General features: G+C 42.9%; 2 protein-coding genes across 19 annotated transcripts in view; one reads left to right on the plus strand and one right to left on the minus strand.

Moving 5' to 3' along the window:
• The window catches only part of Lar (tyrosine-protein phosphatase Lar), a 153,646-nt gene extending 140,912 nt beyond the window's left edge, over nt 1-12,734 (plus strand). For 7 of the 12 annotated variants that reach the window (XM_015181504.2, XM_015181501.2, XM_015181509.2 and 4 more), the window contains 5 exons: nt 6,405-6,544; nt 6,596-9,937; nt 9,997-10,107; nt 10,168-10,473; nt 10,543-12,734. In XM_015181504.2, coding sequence (XP_015036990.1) covers nt 6,405-6,544; nt 6,596-9,937; nt 9,997-10,107; nt 10,168-10,473; nt 10,543-10,614 — 3,971 coding nt within the window. In that variant the 3' untranslated portion in view covers nt 10,615-12,734. Of the gene's footprint in view, nt 1-5,427; nt 5,437-6,404; nt 6,545-6,595; nt 9,938-9,996; nt 10,108-10,167; nt 10,474-10,542 lie in introns of all 12 variants that reach the window. The other 5 variants (XM_015181500.2, XM_015181507.2, XM_015181505.2 and 2 more) reach the window with 1 other exon arrangement.
• Nucleotides 12,735-14,175: 1,441 nt separating this feature from the next.
• LOC6902406 (serine-rich adhesin for platelets) overlaps nt 14,176-18,201 on the minus strand; it is a 58,472-nt gene continuing 54,446 nt past the window's right edge. For 5 of the 7 annotated variants that reach the window (XM_015181516.2, XM_033379747.1, XM_015181514.2 and 2 more), the window contains 2 exons: nt 17,434-17,595; nt 14,176-16,810 (listed from right to left, as the gene is read on the minus strand). In XM_015181516.2, the coding sequence (XP_015037002.2) occupies nt 15,471-16,810; nt 17,434-17,595 (1,502 nt within the window). In that variant the 3' untranslated portion in view covers nt 14,176-15,470. Of the gene's footprint in view, nt 16,811-17,423; nt 17,596-18,201 lie in introns of all 7 variants that reach the window. The other 2 variants (XM_015181513.2, XM_015181517.2) reach the window with 2 other exon arrangements.

Consider the following 18,201-nt stretch of genomic DNA (forward strand, 5'->3'; position numbering starts at 1 on the left):
ATTTCTTGAAGTTTTCTTACGTTTTCCGTTCCATTTCCTTGATTTTGTTGAACGAACCCAAAAGAAAAACGTATACAAAATTAAATAATCATTGGCACAAATGAAATTGCATATTTTTTGGCGCAATTTTTGACTACTTTTTTGCACTTACTCTCTCTCTCTCACTATATCTCTCTCTATAAAGCAAACGAAACTTTTTAGAAGAACTCCTATATATATATATTGTGTACTATATATGCAAGCAAAGATCGAACTATTTTTGTTATATTTAATTCTTGACTGGCAATTGTCTCGAGAGTTGCAAGAAATTGCAAGCAAAAATCTTTGAATAACACTCGAAAACCTTTATAAATAATTATTTTTGAATATAATGGAATGCATCAACTGTTTGTGGTAATTTGTATAGCACCAAAAAACAAAACCAAAACCAAAAAAACAACGCCACTAACTCGTATTGTAATCTACAATATTTTTTGTATTTTTGGCATTTTAATTTTAGTTTTTGTAAGCACCTCGTACATACTCGTACAGCACTCAACAAACAAATACACGACACATATTTGATTTTAGTCTATTTGCATTCAATATTTCATTAATTTATGCAATTATAAAAGTAAACCCGGCCCTAAACAGGAGCTGTGTATAATCATATAATTATAACCCTCGAGGGCGCTAAAAATTCGCTTAAATTTTTCATCATTTCATTATATGAGTATTTGCCCTCTACAAATAGTGCAAAATGTTTTCGCTCTATTTATTTATGATTTTTTATTCGAACACGTACACGTACCATCCATCCACATCCATATCCACATCCACAGCCACATGTGTAATATTTTCCGCATATGTACATATTTAATAACGTTTACAAAAGCACGATGGGTGTGTGACTGTGTGTGTGCTATATCATTTTTGAACACCCTATCTATTTGGTTTTTGGCACACAATTTTTGCACTTTTGTCGCCACGTGATGCAACTGCTGCTGATGCAACTGCTGCTGCTTCTCTCCCGAAAGCAATGCCAAAGCCCCCAAAGTCCATGAAGCACGTTTTTTAATGGAATTTTGTGTTTTTTTATTGGGTTTTTATTGCTATGCAAATACACAGATGCACAGCAGCCAGCAAGCGGTGGCGACCACGACAAATCCTTAAATTGATTTCTGCACAAAATTAACCGATTTTTACCTTCGCATATATAATCTTTATATATATATATTTTATGTTGTTGACCGATTTTATTAAGTTTTATTTGCCATCACCTGCATGTTTGCACAGTTAACACATTTCCATACTATTTGCATTTGGCTTTATTTTTCCAATTTCCGCACTCGCAATCCCCTGTCCAGCCCCTTCAATTTGGAGGGTTTGTCTGTTTGAAAGTGGCAGCAGCTTTATCAAAGAATATTTCCATTGTCCACAGCCCCTTCTGTTCTTTGTTGTATTTTCCAACAGTAAGAAATGTTTTTGTTGGATACCGTTTATGAGAAAGTTTTCACAATTGCATATTTTGGATAAAAGCTACCAACTTTGATTGGTATTTGATACCAGCATACCTTTGAATATTTCTGGGACTTTGATGTCCTTGTTTCAAAGCAGCCTTAATTCTATTCGGTCTTCTTTACTAAACAATGATAATTTTAAATGATACAAAACTTTGAACTGGTATCTTTTTATAAAATCAGACTATATTTAGAGGAGACTTAAATATTTCATAGAAATATATAAGAGCCATAGACTTTCTAGTTTGATTTTAATAAAAATCTATTAAAATCTCCACTGAAAATCATCCCAAAGAGTAGATTCCCCAACAAAAAATTGAACCAAAGCCCCGCTCCTAAAAATAATTCAATTATTTCATATGTTTGATTCTTCACCTTACTCTCAACACTCTCCCCACCCCATGTACTCCATCATCAATCAAGTTTAACTTTTTGAATCATCATTAACCCTTGAGCAGCACACCACCAACACACTCACACAACGTTTAACCCCTCCATTATGCCATAAACTGCTTGTTTAGCTGTTAACCTGCTTGTTCAACGAACGAAACAAAACAATTTTCTTTATAAAGTACCTTCTCAATTTTTGTGTTTTAAGAACTACTTCAACACCAACCGGAAGTGGGTTCCACTCCATTTTGTTTTGGCTAAGCACCGTAAATTAAATGTACTTATTGTTAAGCACCTAGGTGTACGTCTCACTCGCTAACTTTAATCCTATCTCTCGCTCGCCCTCTCCCCCTCTCACTGAGGCTCTCTCTCGCCCTCTCCAGTTACTATAGTTATAATAAGCTAAGCATTAAGCTCACATTGAAGCACTGATAAGCACTCTGTACGCACACATTCTCATGCTCGAGCACTGGCACATATGTATCTACTTACAAACTGCGAATGGGAATGAAAGTAAATTCAGTAGGGGATAATCTGAGTAGATCCAAGCACCAAAACGTAAGAATTGCAGTAAACAGGCAAGAATATCACGAAAACCACCCACCAAAAAGAAAAAATGGCACTAAAAATCATAGAAAAAAACACAAATAAGCAATAAAACCCACAGAAAAAACCAAGAAAATGCACTAATAGGCAATCAAAAACAAAAATCATTAAAAAGCAACTAAAGCACCAAAGCACTAGCTCAAAGAAATGCAAAAAGAAAGCACCAACGCACCTCACATCTCTCTAGCCATTGAGTGTATCTGTGACTGACTGGGTTTCTATTTTAATTGTACTCAATTTAGCACAACCAAAGGCTAGATGCCACATAACTCACTCGCCCCGAAAACCCGAAACCCCAACCCCAACACCAAACCCAACAAAAACCATAAGCAAAACCAACCAATTTCCTCTGCAGAACCTCTATCATAGTCGTACTCGTACGTATAGCCAGCGGCTCACAAGCAGCAGCATGGCATAGCATCAACTACAGCATTAGAGGGTCAGCACATAAGTATGAAAGAGTATTTTATGTTTTCTTTTCTATGACTAGTACCTTGAGACTGTACCAGGGTATACTGTGTTTGTTTAGAGTTATGTTGCAGACAGAAGGAAGAGCTGTGGTATGTGCTCTATTGGGATCAACAGAAGAGTTCTTTCCTTTGAGCTAGTCTGTATATATAAGTTGTCTTTCTATAAATTATGAAGATCATAAGATCAAGTAGGACATTACTACAAAAATCAGTGGCGTAATTATTTGCACAGTGATACAAAAACAATCCCCACAAGCGGATCAAGCTGTCTACCCAAAGTAGTAATCTTTGTAGTTGGGTATCCTTTAGTCCATAAGCCGAACCATTCCTCTACTGCTTGTCCTTTTCTACTAATTTGTTCGTGTGTCTGTTTCGTATGTTTGGAGCGTATATCGTTATGATATGATGCGCTTGTTAGCTGCCACAGCACAAATGCAAATGAAAATGCAAATGCATTCCACCTGTCTAAAGCTGGGCACTTGCTTTTCATTCGCCCATCTCCAGGTATTTTAACCCCTCTAGTATATCTGGTTCTGTCTCTGTCTCTGGCTCTGACTCTCTATGCGAAATTCGTAAAGCAAGCAGATTCCCCTTTGTGCTCCCAGACACAGTCCCTCACACACACATGTCCTGCTCACGTATAGGACACCAAAAAAGTTGAAAAAGAAAAATACAAAACAAGACAAGAAGGAAAAGCTTTTTGGATTACCGAAGATTTGGATACTCTTACAGAAAGCCCACCAGAGTTCGTTTAAAAACTATTTTCGTACTAAGAAACTTAAACTTCCGAACTTCTTCTAATGTTTTCTTTACAAAGAGTTAATTTTCTAAGGCTCTTGTCTATGCCAGCTACAGGACATAGTGATCCAATTCGAGCAGTTTCGATATCTACACTGCATGTGGGAGAATGGTACTGTTTATAGATTCATTCTGATTAGGGAACTTGTTTTCTGAGAAAAACATCGCTTTATCTGTTGTTGTTCCATTTTAACCATCCAAAAACATCACATCCTGGCACTGCCCTTTGGAAAGTGTATAAAAATGAGCACCACCTCGAGCATTGGAAGCTTAGCACGCGCTCCTTGCTTCGTTTGTTCCATTCAGCACTAAAATAAAATATAAAATACATCTACAAAAAAAAGAGGGATACAAAATAGAGAGAACACTTCTAACGGTAGCATTTTAATTATTTTACATTTTCAGTGTTTGTATGTGTGTGGGTGTGTGCCCGGGAGTGCGCTTCATGTGTCTGTTTCTTTATGGGGGAGTGTCATGCTGTGAATGGAGACAAAAATACAGTGAAGCACTCTGTGCAGTGTGACCCGTTCCTCTGTCCTCCATCCCCTGTCCGCCTGCCAGAACCCACCTCTCTCATAGCAGATGAGCAGCCAGAACACTAATGAAGCATAATTTAACATTCGCGTGGCCGTCAGTTGCAGTTTGAATAATTTGTATTATGTATTATGCATTTATTTAACATTTTTAATGAACCCAAACCAAAAGCCATGATTGAGGGCAAGGAACTGACGTCTGACACGAGATGTGTTATAGGCTTTAATTGAAGTTAAATTTGATTACAAAATAAAAGAAATTTCTAATAATATTGGAGAAGGGTTCCCCATTTTGTATGGCAAAGTATAACCGAGTTTCCTTAAATCTTCAACATCTTCAACAGATGGTTTCTAGGCGCAGAACTCCTTAAAATTCCCACCATTTTATATACTTATGTACAAAACCCCTCGAAAATTCCTTTAACTTGAGCGTACAAGCCAATACTAAGTTATCATACAAAATAGGTATTTCTTTTAAGTTCGATTTAAGAACATATTACTAATAAACCAACCTTATTGAACTATGGTAAGTTATCTCTTCTTATATAAGCCCTAAGATACCCCTTAAGTAATGCCCTTTGGGGGTCAAATGAGTACCACCTAATTTTTCCTCAAAAGAACCATATTCAGTGTTAAATTCTGTACAGTATCAAAGCCGGGTGTGCCAACAAATATGTAGATTTTGTGTCATGTTTTTCCATGTGTTCTATCCAGTCTTACCCTCCCCCAAGTTTCAGTTGTTCACCTTACCGTTTCCGTTTCTGTGGATTCTTCTGTAATTCATCCGTAATTTTTGCACCAGTAAAAACCTTTTTGAAACTGTATACTGTAAACTAAAAAACAAATATTTTATATCTTTTTTCATATAAAAAATACCAAAAAAACAATAACAATAACTTTGCTTGGCCACTCGCACCTTGCACTCCACTTGCCTCTGTTTCGTGCACCTTTTTTTGAATGCAAATCAAAATGGAAAAAAACAAACACACATCTATAAATCTTTTTGAAACTTTTTTGATGTGAATACGAAATTATTGCGATAATTTGATTTTTGAACGCAACCTTTAAATGGATGGTGGTTTATATTAAATAAATACAAAAACAAATACAAACATTTTTAAAACTATTTAGAGAAAAAGAGTGAGTATTTTTAATGGTTGACTATGTATAATGTTTAAGAATGCCCAGCCCATAGCAACTGATAAACTATATCTACTATATACTATATCTCTATATATCTATATATCACAATATATTTTTGAAACTGGTCCAGAAATGTTGACCTACAAAACTAAAGGAATTCCAAAAATCTCTTTTGTTTTTTGATATGTTTCTCTATTTCCGAAAAACTTTTTTGAAAAAAAAAATCACATGAAATCGAGCCGAAAAAAGATTCCGGCAATGGATATAATACATCTAGCGAGTTCATATACATACCGAGTGTTTTTCTGTTTGATTTTCCTAATATATGTTTTTTTGCATACACAAATACGAAGTAAAAAACCTTTTTGAATGCTTACATGTTTGTTTTTGCTAAGTGAATATCGAACTGGGAAATCGAAAGTGGATTTCCCCCCATTTTTTGTGTACATTTTTTTGACGTACCGATAAGTAATGGTCAATATCTATACTATAAATATGCTATAGCAAGGTATACACTGCACTTCTTAATCACATTTTTTGAGCACCGCCCGTACCATATACCCCACCCATATACCACCCAAATATATAGCACCTAAGCAGCACTTTTGGTTGTTTCCAGTTCCCTTATGATTTCCCCACCAACTCTCTGTTTTCTCTCTGTCTGTGATGTGGCGATGAGCGTTGATGTTGGACCTAAAGTCCGTTCTGGCAGATACTTCTATACATATACTCGTATATTTGTATTGCTCCTAGGATCTAAATACTTAGTGTTAGTTCTGCATAGTTTTCTCTTTATAAATCATTATATACCTTGTATGGTATATTTAAGTAAGCTAATCTTAAGACTCTTTGCCTTTTTCTGGGCATAAGTTAAGCTATCTTTAATTGATTGCCTTGAACACAACCCTAACCCGAAATTATGACTTCCCCGAGCTAATCTTTTGATTCTTCGTCGTCGTATATAGTGCCCGGGGATCCACAAGATGTGAAGGCCACGCCTTTGAACTCGACATCGGTGCATGTGAGTTGGAAGCCGCCACTCGAAAAGGATCGCAATGGTATCATCCGTGGCTATCATATACATGCCCAGGAACTGAGAGATGAGGTAAGTCGATGAAAGAATTCCCCAGGCTGTACTTAACACTTCTCCTTTTAGGGCAAGGGCTTCCTCAATGAGCCCTTCAAATTCGATGTGGTCGATACGCTGGAGTTCAATGTCACTGGCCTCCAGCCAGACACCAAGTACTCCATCCAAGTGGCGGCACTCACGCGCAAAGGCGATGGCGATCGGAGTGCGGCGATTGTGGTAAAGACACCCGGCGGCGTGCCCGTCCGTCCCACAGTGAGTCTGAAGATAATGGAGCGGGATCCCATTGTGTCCATTGAGCTGGAGTGGGAGCGTCCGGCGCAGACGTACGGAGAGCTGCGTGGCTATCGGTTGCGCTGGGGCGTCAAGGATCAGGCGCTGAAGGAGGAGATGCTGTCGGGGCCGCAAATGACGAAAAAGCGCTTCAACGATCTGGAACGGGGTGTGGAGTACGAGTTCCGGGTGGCGGGCAGCAATCACATTGGCATTGGCCAGGAGACGGTGAAGATATTCCAGACCCCTGAAGGCACACCCGGCGGACCGCCCTCGAACATCACGATACGCTTCCAGACGCCCGATGTGGTATGCGTCACGTGGGATCCACCCACGCGGGAGCATCGCAATGGCCTGATCACCCGCTATGACGTGCAGTTCCACAAGAAGATCGACCACGGCCTGGGCTCCGAGCGGAACATGACGCTGCGCAAGGCGGTGTACACGAATCTGGAGGAGAACACGGAGTACATCTTCCGTGTGCGGGCCTACACCAAGCAGGGAGCGGGTCCCTTCAGCGACAAGCTTATTGTGGAGACGGAGCGGGACATGGGCAGGGCTCCCATGTCCGTGCAAGCCGAGGCCACTTCGGAGCAAACGGCGGAGATCTGGTGGGAACCAGTGCCGAGTCGCGGGAAGCTCTTGGGATACAAGATCTTCTACACGATGACCGCTGTCGAGGATCTGGATGACTGGCAGACGAAGACGGTTGGCCTGACGGAGTCTGCGGATCTGGTGAATCTTGAGAAGTTCGCCCAGTACGCGGTGGCCATTGCGGCGAGGTTCAAGAACGGCTTGGGCCGCCTCAGCGAGAAGGTAACGGTGCGCATCAAGCCCGAGGATGTGCCCTTGAATCTGCGCGCCCACGATGTCAGCACCCATTCGATGACCCTCAGCTGGTCGCCGCCCATCCGTCTCACGCCCGTCAACTATAAGATTAGCTTCGATGCGATGAAGGTGTTTGTGGATTCGCAGGGCTTCTCCCAGACGCAGATCGTCCAGAAGCGCGAGATCATCCTAAAGCACTACGTGAAGACGCACACCATCAACGAGCTGAGTCCTTTCACCACCTACAACGTTAATGTGAGTGCCATTCCCTCGGACTACTCGTATCGGCCGCCCACCAAGATCACCGTCACCACACAGATGGCCGCCCCCCAACCGATGGTCAAGCCGGACTTTTACGGGGTGGTAAATGGCGAAGAAATACTCGTGATACTTCCTCAGGCGTCGGAAGAGTACGGCCCCATCTCGCACTACTATCTTGTGGTGGTGCCTGAGGACAAGTCCAATCTGCACAAGATACCCGATCAGTTCCTAACCGACGACCTGCTGCCGGGACGCAACAAACCGGAGCGTCCCAATGCACCGTACATTGCGGCAAAGTTCCCGCAGCGCTCGATACCCTTCACGTTCCATCTGGGATCGGGGGATGACTACCACAACTTCACGAACCGCAAGCTGGAGCGAGAGAAGCGCTATCGGATCTTTGTGCGGGCCGTGGTGGACACGCCGCAGAAGCATCTCTATACGTCCAGTCCCTTCTCCGAGTTCCTGTCGCTGGACATGCGGGAGGCGCCGCCGGGAGAGCGACCCCATCGACCCGATCCCAACTGGCCCTCGGAGCCAGAGGTGTCGGTAAATCGCAACAAGGATGAGCCGGAAATCCTGTGGGTGGTACTCCCACTGATGGTCTCCACCTTCCTGGTCTCCACAGCCCTGATTGTGCTCTGTGTGGTAAAGCGTCGCCGGCAGCCATGCAAGACCCCCGATCAGGCGGCCGTGACGCGACCTCTGATGGCCGCGGACCTGGGCGCTGGACCCACGCCCAGCGATCCCGTGGATATGCGGAGACTGAACTTCCAAACGCCCGGCATGATATCCCACCCGCCCATCCCGATCTCGGAGTTCGCCAACCACATCGAGCGCCTGAAGTCCAACGACAATCAGAAGTTCTCGCAGGAGTACGAGAGCATTGAGCCCGGCCAGCAGTTCACGTGGGACAACTCGAATCTGGAGCACAACAAGTCGAAGAATCGGTATGCCAATGTCACCGCCTACGACCACTCCCGGGTGCAGCTGCCTCCGACGGAGGGCACTCCCGGCTCGGACTACATCAATGCCAACTACTGCGATGGCTATCGGAAGCACAACGCCTACGTAGCCACCCAAGGACCGCTGCAGGAGACCTTCATTGACTTCTGGCGCATGTGCTGGGAGCTGAAGACGGCCACCATTGTGATGATGACGCGGCTGGAGGAGCGCACTCGCATCAAGTGCGACCAGTACTGGCCGACGCGCGGCACCGAGACCTACGGACAGATCTTTGTGACCATCACGGAGACCCAGGAGTTGGCCACCTACAGCATCCGGACGTTCCAGCTGTGCCGCCAGGGAAGCAACGATCGACGAGAGATCAAGCAGCTGCAGTTCACGGCCTGGCCGGATCATGGAGTACCCGATCATCCCGCTCCCTTCCTGCAGTTCCTGCGGCGCTGTCGCGCCCTAACGCCACCGGAGTCCGGTCCCGTGATCGTCCACTGTTCGGCGGGAGTGGGGCGCACTGGGTGCTACATTGTGATCGATTCGATGCTGGAGCGGATGAAACACGAAAAGATCATCGACATCTACGGCCACGTGACATGTCTGCGGGCTCAGCGAAACTATATGGTGCAAACGGAGGACCAGTACATCTTCATCCACGATGCGATCATTGAGGCCATCATCTGTGGTCTTACGGAGGTGCCAGCCCGCAATCTGCACACCCATCTGCAGAAGCTGTTGATCACGGAGCCGGGCGAGAGCATCTCTGGCATGGAAGTGGAGTTCAAGAAGCTGTCCAACGTGAAGATGGATTCGTCCAAATTCGTTACCGCCAATTTGCCCAGTAACAAGCACAAGAATCGTCTGGTCCACATTCTCCCGTACGAGTCGAGCCGCGTCTATCTAACACCCATCCATGGCATCGAGGGCAGTGACTATGTGAATGCCAGCTTCATCGATGGCTATCGCTATCGTTCCGCTTACATTGCGGCCCAGGGACCAGTCCAGGATACGGCCGAAGACTTTTGGCGCATGCTCTGGGAGCACAACTCCACGATTGTGGTTATGCTGACGAAGCTCAAGGAAATGGGAAGGGTAAGTGAAAGATCCTTATCCCCTATCTAGCCTCTTTCTAATGCTGCCCTCTTCTGCAGGAGAAATGCTTCCAGTATTGGCCACACGAGCGATCCGTGAGATATCAGTATTATGTTGTGGATCCCATTGCCGAGTACAATATGCCGCAGTACAAGCTGCGTGAATTCAAGGTGAGTAAAAGACACCCAAGATCGCCCAGGTAATGATTACTGAACGACTACCCTTTTTAGGTAACGGATGCTCGGGATGGCTCCTCGCGCACTGTCCGCCAGTTCCAGTTCATCGACTGGCCAGAGCAGGGTGTGCCCAAGTCTGGCGATGGCTTCATCGACTTCATTGGCCAGGTGCACAAGACCAAGGAGCAGTTCGGCCAGGATGGACCCATAACCGTTCACTGTTCGGCGGGTGTGGGTCGCACGGGTGTCTTCATTACCCTCAGCATTGTGCTGGAGCGAATGCAGTACGAGGGAGTGCTGGATGTCTTCCAGACAGTGCGCATCCTACGCTCCCAGCGACCGGCCATGGTTCAAACCGAGGTAAGAAGTGAGATTTGGGAAAGCCCTTGACCCAATGCTAATATGTATATTATGTTTATGTTTTTTCAGGATCAATATCATTTCTGCTATCGCGCTGCTTTGGAGTATTTGGGCTCATTCGACAACTATGCAAATGGATAAGATTGGCGGGGGCATATCGAGTTGGGATAGGAGGTATAGGAGGAGGAGCAAAAACCTTGTCAACTTTATGTTCGTTCGTTGCATATTTCTTTCGAACTCTACGCATAATACGCATTTACGATATACACGGATATCATAACTCTAAAGTATTATAGCCAGCTACTGCCCCCCACACATACTTACACTATACCTACTTATACTTACATTATATATCTGTACGTGGATATGTTTTAGTTGATAAGCGCACCATCCCGCCCCCACTCCATCCCAGGATATGTTTGCATTTGCAATTACGATTCGTTTGTATCGTGGCCTCCGGTGTCGGTCTTTAGCTGAGTTTGATTTCATTGGAAAATGTGAACTAAAAAAGACTGTTACACGTTTAATTATCAGTAATTTATGTATCAACACACGTATATGTATATCTTATATACCCCACACACATATTGTTCATCAAGTTTTTGCTCGAACTAATCAAAGTAGTCAATCAACTTGTTGTTTGTGGCACCGTCGTTTATGGAGCGGAGCGGACGGGCCACTGGATATCGATACATATTTGAACTAAGGACTTGGTAGCTATTAATCTTACCGCCTAAATCGAATCGAATTGAATCTCGAGCCCAAGAATAAGAGTCGAAAAAGTAGTTGTCATTTTGAACGTAGCCGCGCGTACTGTACTCCAAGTGGAATCCAAATCCGAATAGACATGTATCATGTATTTTGTGTGTGTGAAACGTACAACAATCAATCAAATACGAGACAAGACGAGTAATTCTACACATATGTTAATCTGTTTTTATACCTAGGTTCTGTATGCGTATTGCAGATGACTCTAAACAAATACAAAAACCCGTGCAATTAGTCAAAAGTCTTGCGTAGTGCATATTTTATAAGACAGCTAGTTTTTTAAACTTAAGTTGAGATCTCCCCCACAGGCAGAAGATCAAAGCAGATCGCTATTTTATAGTTTTATAAACGGATGCTAGAACAGAAATACATACTTCCAGCTTATCAGCTAATTGGAACTTCAACCTCATTCCCACAATCTTCTTCGTCTACTTAGTTCCCCCCAAATACATTCCTGTATATACCACAACCACACAGTCGATACGCCCCCAAGCTAGCCATCTATGTATAATCTAGATCCTAAAGCTAAACAATTATGGTACCTAAAGTGTATGATGAAACGGCATAGATGATAATAATTATAAATTTAATACGAGTAATATAATACCATACCCCAGCCCGGGCAAATGGAAAAAGGAAAATGGAACAGTAAGATAAATGTAGATATGTATTGTAGCATGTATACTTTTTACGATAACATAACGCAGACGAAGAGACGATGATGCACTAGCACATAAGAAGGTACTACATGATAATGTATATAACTGATAAGCTGTTTTGAAGATTGTTTAAATTCGGCCTCGTATTTATACACAACCATACATATAGTACATACATACATACATTATATGAAAAGACGTTAGCAAGCAAATGCATAAAAGCAACACTAAATTATTAGCTGAAAAATACACATGTTAAACAACAATAGTCATATATGTACACTTAAATATTTATATGAGATACAGATACATATTTGTTAAAAGGAAAACAACACGTTGGCACGTTGCCCCACAAGCCAGAGGAGAAGAAGAAGGAGGATCATAGTAAATTTCGTCGGGGCATTGGCATAGTATGATATACAATGTAATGAGAGATAAATTAAACCTATAGCGATAGCAGCAGCAATAGATGTCTAGAGAATGGTAACCCTGCAGAAAGTTGCAATCGTATTAATACATACACTATATAAATCAATTCAGAAAGTACGAGTACATGTATTGTATATTACACAAATTTGTGGGCTTGTCAAATTTTGTTAAAATATAAATTGTTTGATATGTTTTACCAAAATAAACGGATATAAACAATTTTAAAGGTAACATAATACATAAACATGCATACATCATAGCGATTATATTGTACTAATCAAGCAAAGAGTAAGGAAACCATATTACGTTTAAAACTACCATATAAAAGATATATAATTTTCAAAAGAAAAACTGCTAAGCCGAATGGCAAGGAATAATACAAGATGAAATAAAAAATGAAAACAACACCGCTGTCTGACTTTCTTTTGATGGGAAATGGGCAAGAAGACTTTGCGGGGATGTCGGTGTCCTTGTCCAATGATCAAGGATATTTTTCCAACCAGAGGAGTCGACCCAATCTACACAGAACTTACGGAGAAAACGAGAAATATATGACGGGCAAAAATATCCTTTATCCTTTAAAGGGACTTCATTAAATCAGGGATAATGTTCCGATCACAGGAAGCCATCGCACGCCTATATTGGCCCACAAATAGTCAAGAAAATTATATATGTATGGCTGGGGACGTTTGAGTCCTTACCCAAGGATCAGCGATATTTTTCCGATCACAAAGACCCATGGCACGTCCTGATCGGCCCACAAATAACAGAGAAGACAAGATTTATGTGACTGGAGAAAATATCCTTGATCCTTGCTCCTTGATAAGGACTCGATCAGATCAAGGATTTTCTCCCGATCACAGGAAGCCGTCGCACGCCCGAATCGGTCCATAATTGGCGGAGAAATCAGCAGAATGTCGGTCGTTACTTTTTGAAATTTTAAATTTCCGTTTTTTAGCCCCCGTACATATGCTACATATTTTTTTGTATTCGCTTGAGATTGCTTGCTGCTGATTTCTGTTCGCCTGGTATCACAGATCTGAAATTCTCGTTTTCTGCGGTCGCAAGTTGAAAGTTGTTGTTGTACAACAACAAGTATTTTTGTACAACAATTGACAACAACAACAACAAAAATATTTTGGACAACAACAACCCCTAACTTGGGACCGCTCAAATGGCAGAAAACGAGAAATTTCAGACCTGGGTAACAGGCGAACAGAAATCAGCAGAAGGTCGCTGGTTTTTTTGTGATTGCACAGTGGCGCCAGCAGCTGTCCCCGGGGATTTCTTGTACTAAATTTACACGGGTGGCGGTTCAGCTGATATCGACGGCCACTGCTAGAACTAAATTAGCGTAGTTCGAGAATTCACCGCTGATTATAGCGGCGCCACAAATTGACGGTTATTTTTAAACCGATTTTTGATTAAATTGCCATAACTACGCCATTTCTCATCCAATCTGGACGAGATACGTGTCCTCGTAATCGGCACGATGTGCCCCATCGTTTGAACCAATTCAAGGACATCAATTACGATAAGGACATGCCTTTTAAACGGTACTTTGTAATCCAGTAATCCTTGATGCAGTCCTTAACAAGGATCAAGGGCTTTTCCGTATTCTGGAGATCAGAATCGTCTCCTTAGAGGATCACGGATATTTTTTGCTGTAATGCATATTCAGAAAGAAAAACAAATGGGCTATGGTTTGGTTTTTATTAGTTTGAATGCCTTTTATTTATTGTTTTGTCAAGTCCTTCTTACATACATACTAAACAACTTTGTTTTATTTCTGCGAGAACCAATGAAATCTGCAAACCTGTTCTCAGGATCAAGTGATATATACTCGTAAATTTTGTAGTATGTTTTGGGGTCATCAAATACATGTTTGCTTAGTATTATTTACACAAAAATGTAGTGTTTATGGTATGCATATAGTCTGACGTTGAGTTAAGCAGCTTGAACTAGCGGAAAGGAGTAAGGGGCAATTAATCAATCTAAATATTTATGTTAGCTAAACGCGAAATGCAAAATCATCTTCATCTGACTTAGGTTTTGGTTTTGATTCTCAACTCGAGTTTTTTGGTACAGAAATTTAACTAATTCAAGTACATACATATATATTTTAACTAACCTATATTTGCTCTCAATCACTTACACACAAATCATTAAAACCTAATTCGAAAAGCTACAAAATGATTTTCTCTCTTTTTATTTGGGGGCAGAACAAATTTAACAAACTTTAAATAAGGCCGTAAGCAAGATTAGTTGCTCTCATTGGATCAACACGTAGAATATGTCTGACAATTATAGTTAGTTAAGTACAATAGTGTGATGTTCCGTTTGAATTGCTTTATAAAAAGTGAGGTTGCGCTGCAGCTTAGTAGGAAATTCTTTGCTTATTTTTTGGGGCCTATTCCTCTTATTCACGATCATATAAAGTAGTGTTACTTGGTATTTTTGTTTATTGGAAGCTGCAGGATATACCTTTGTATGTATTGTATGTGGGCTTTAGATCTCCTTGTAAGTGGCTCAAATGCTAGATAACTGAATGTCGCTCCCATAAGCTCAGATATATGATGTATCTTTTATGTAGATAGTGGTAAAGCTTGGCTTGGTATCGATAGATAGAGTTCAAAAGGTTAACCAACTTGCTGCTGGTATTTATGATTGTGGGATTTATACGAATACGAATACGAGTACGAATATGCTTTTTGTGGTGTTTCAGACAACAAGTGGAGGGCCCTACTGATATATGGAGATTCTGGCTATGCCACCGTACAGACACGCCCGCTAACTACTCGAAGATTAACTGAATATCTCGACTAACTAGGCGAGGGCACTACATCATCATATCCTAAGATGGAAAGACAGATTTTGATGTGATTATATGTTGTTTAGATATTGATTTGGATAAATTCTCTTCTTTGAGATTGTAGTGCCCTCGATGAGAAATATGTATAGAGTTTAAAGAACAATGCATAGAAGCCGCTTGTAAGCAATCGAGGGAAGGAGCAACCTTCACATCCGCGTGCTCTCCAGGCCACACCCCAGGGCGTCGATATATAATGAGGCATGTGGAGGCGTCACGCTGCCACTTCTCCTGGGCCTGCTGTTGCTGTTGCTGCTGCTGCTGGCCTTTAATCAACTCGCTGGCGTGGTGCGGGTCAGCAGCTCATCATCATCCAGCTTGGCGAGAGCTGCCGGCGAGCCGACATCGATGGTGGTCACCCGATTACCGCCATCGGCTGCGGAAGGCAGCTTGATGAACTCGCTGTCCGTGTGCACCGGCATGATGATGCAGACGAAGCTCTGGCCCGTTTGCGAGTCCCGCGGATGCAGCGTTACGGGATGGAACTTGTCAGTCTGGCCCTCGGTGTAGGTCTGCAGGCGCTGATAGATCTCCGGGTAGTGCTTGCGCAGCAGCACTCCTCGGCGCGACAGAATGTCCAGGATGTTTGACAGGATGAGCTCCCGACTCCCAGGAACTGCACGCAGCCCGGGATTGAAGGTGAGTATGAGGATTTCAGTGCGTTCTGGGACGGCCACAACGGCCAGGGGCTGTTGCATGGCCTGCTGCTGTATCTCCAGCTCTGCCAAGACACTCTTGCAGAGCTTCAGCTTGGCACAGCGCGAGACCAGCTGCCGCTCCCAGCGCACGGGAGCCTGCCCCATTCCTGGCGCCTCGGAGACCACGCAGATGGCCACGTAGATCAGCATCTTGGACTCCGGCTTGTACTCCGTGCTCAGCTTCAGCAGCTCCGAATACAGCTCCAGGCCCATTTCGGCGGGCATCAGGTCCGGCCACCGCACATAGGAGGCCTCTCCCATGCACTGGAATCCGTTCTTGATGAATCCCTCGGCGGCCTCTGCGCTGCGAAAGAGGACGCGCACCACGCCCCGTCCCTGGGAGATGCTACCTTTGCGGGCCAGCAGACTGAGGTGTCGCTGCGAGTCGAGATCGTCCTTGCAGGTGGCTAGCACCTGGCGGCACAGGTTGGAGGCACGCGAGTGCAGGCACGCCTTCCGATGCTTCTCCCAGTGGGCGCGCCGACACTCACGTGAACAGTATAGATGGGAACAATTGTGGCATGATTTGTACAGCTTCTTGGCATCGGCGGGCGAGGCACTCTGCTCGCATTTGGTGTTCCGGCAGCGGATCTGTAGTCCCGGCTCCCCATTGAGTTGGCTACCGCTTCCACAGCCCTTGTCCGTGTTCGCGGAGTCGCCCAACGAGACGCGCCTGCTCCCGCTGCTGGCATTTGTTTGCTGATTTGCTGCTGTGGCTCCGATTCCTACTGCTCCTGCTGCTGATCCTACTCCGGCTGACTGCGATTGGGATTGGTTGTGGGACTGTGCTTGGGTCTGTTGTGTCTGTTGCTGTTTCTTCTGGCTGGGGGCGTCTCCCTCGCTGCGGCGCCGCAGTCCTTGCTGTTCGGCAGCCGATAGCACCTCCAGCGTTTGGCGACTAGCTGAATCTCCCGCTGCAGAAGAGAGGAAAAAGATGGAGGATTAGTATTACAGTTTTGACAACACCCTGAGCTCACTCTATAGTTTAACAATAACAAACAACAAAGAGCATTCAATGGAGGTAGTCATCCAACATGCTGGAAGGAACGATATGGGGGCGTAGAATTGTTCATGTAGTTTCTTTTTCTCAGTGTAATTATGAATAACTAGACTGTAAAGATGAATCGATATGTTGGTTATAGAAACTACACTAAAAATGAAATCAAATGGAGTATAAATGAAACTTTTCTTTAAAGAATATTAAGGATTATAGTTTTATAGAAGAAGGAATCAAGGGGAAGCTCCCAAAAATGAACTGGAAATCCAAGAAATCACATGATATATAAAATTCCCAATGGATCCATGGTTCATTCAGTGAGTAATCCCTTGATCCATAGAGTATAACGTTTATAAGGATTATATATGTATTATTATATGCGAACAACAAACAAGAACGGAAGTAGTTTTTGCCTATACCCATATTTGCACTTTCTTTCTTTCACTTTATCTTTTGTTAAGTTTTTTTTAGTTTTATTTGTGTAATGTTTTGCTTTTGTTTTTTGGGTTTATATTGGAACAAAAACTTACAGGTTCATACCTGTCGTCTGCGTGGGTGCCTTGTTATTCGCTTGTGTTCTGTTGTTGTTGTTCTGATGGTTGTTGCTGTTCTGGCTGTTCTGGGACGAGGAGGCTGATGGCAGTCCTAGAAGCGAGGCAAGGACATCTTCTAGCGATGCGCTGCTCAGGGAGCGTTCGGGCGCTACTTTTACCAGTTTTTATAAATGTTTTGTTTTTGTTTTCAATTTTCAATTTAAGTCACAAACAATATTGTGGCGTTTACATTATTTGAGGGGACAAAAAACGCATAAGAATACAAAAGAATGGAAATAAATTGTTAGGCTCTTGGACGCATTAGATGATGGTCTTACTAGCTAGAGATGTGATCATTGACTGTGCTCAAAATTACACTGAGAAAATGTGTAGAGTGTTAGAGGAATGGGTGGGAAAAAACATTCATACAAACGTTGACTAGAAAACGAAACATTAATTTGAAATGAACATAAATTAACTTGAAATTAAATTAAAAAAAACAAAGGAAATTCAATATATAAATCAGTTTTTATTATATAGCCACCATATAATGCAAGGGCTTGGCCAGATTGTATTGTATTGTATATATCGTATATAAAGCACGTATCTAATAGTCTATACAGAATATGATATATAGTAGTTCCAATAATTGTATTGTGTATCGTATAAAAGATATATCTTCGTTGCATAAATGATCATTTGTAAGAGTTTTTATAGCACGCTTAAGTTTTTAAAATTTCTTGTCAGCCTGTCCGTCAGACGCGTCTGTTTTTTA

Source organism: Drosophila pseudoobscura, chromosome 4, assembly GCF_009870125.1.
Source record: "Drosophila pseudoobscura strain MV-25-SWS-2005 chromosome 4, UCI_Dpse_MV25, whole genome shotgun sequence".
Classification (NCBI taxonomy): domain Eukaryota; kingdom Metazoa; phylum Arthropoda; class Insecta; order Diptera; family Drosophilidae; genus Drosophila; species Drosophila pseudoobscura.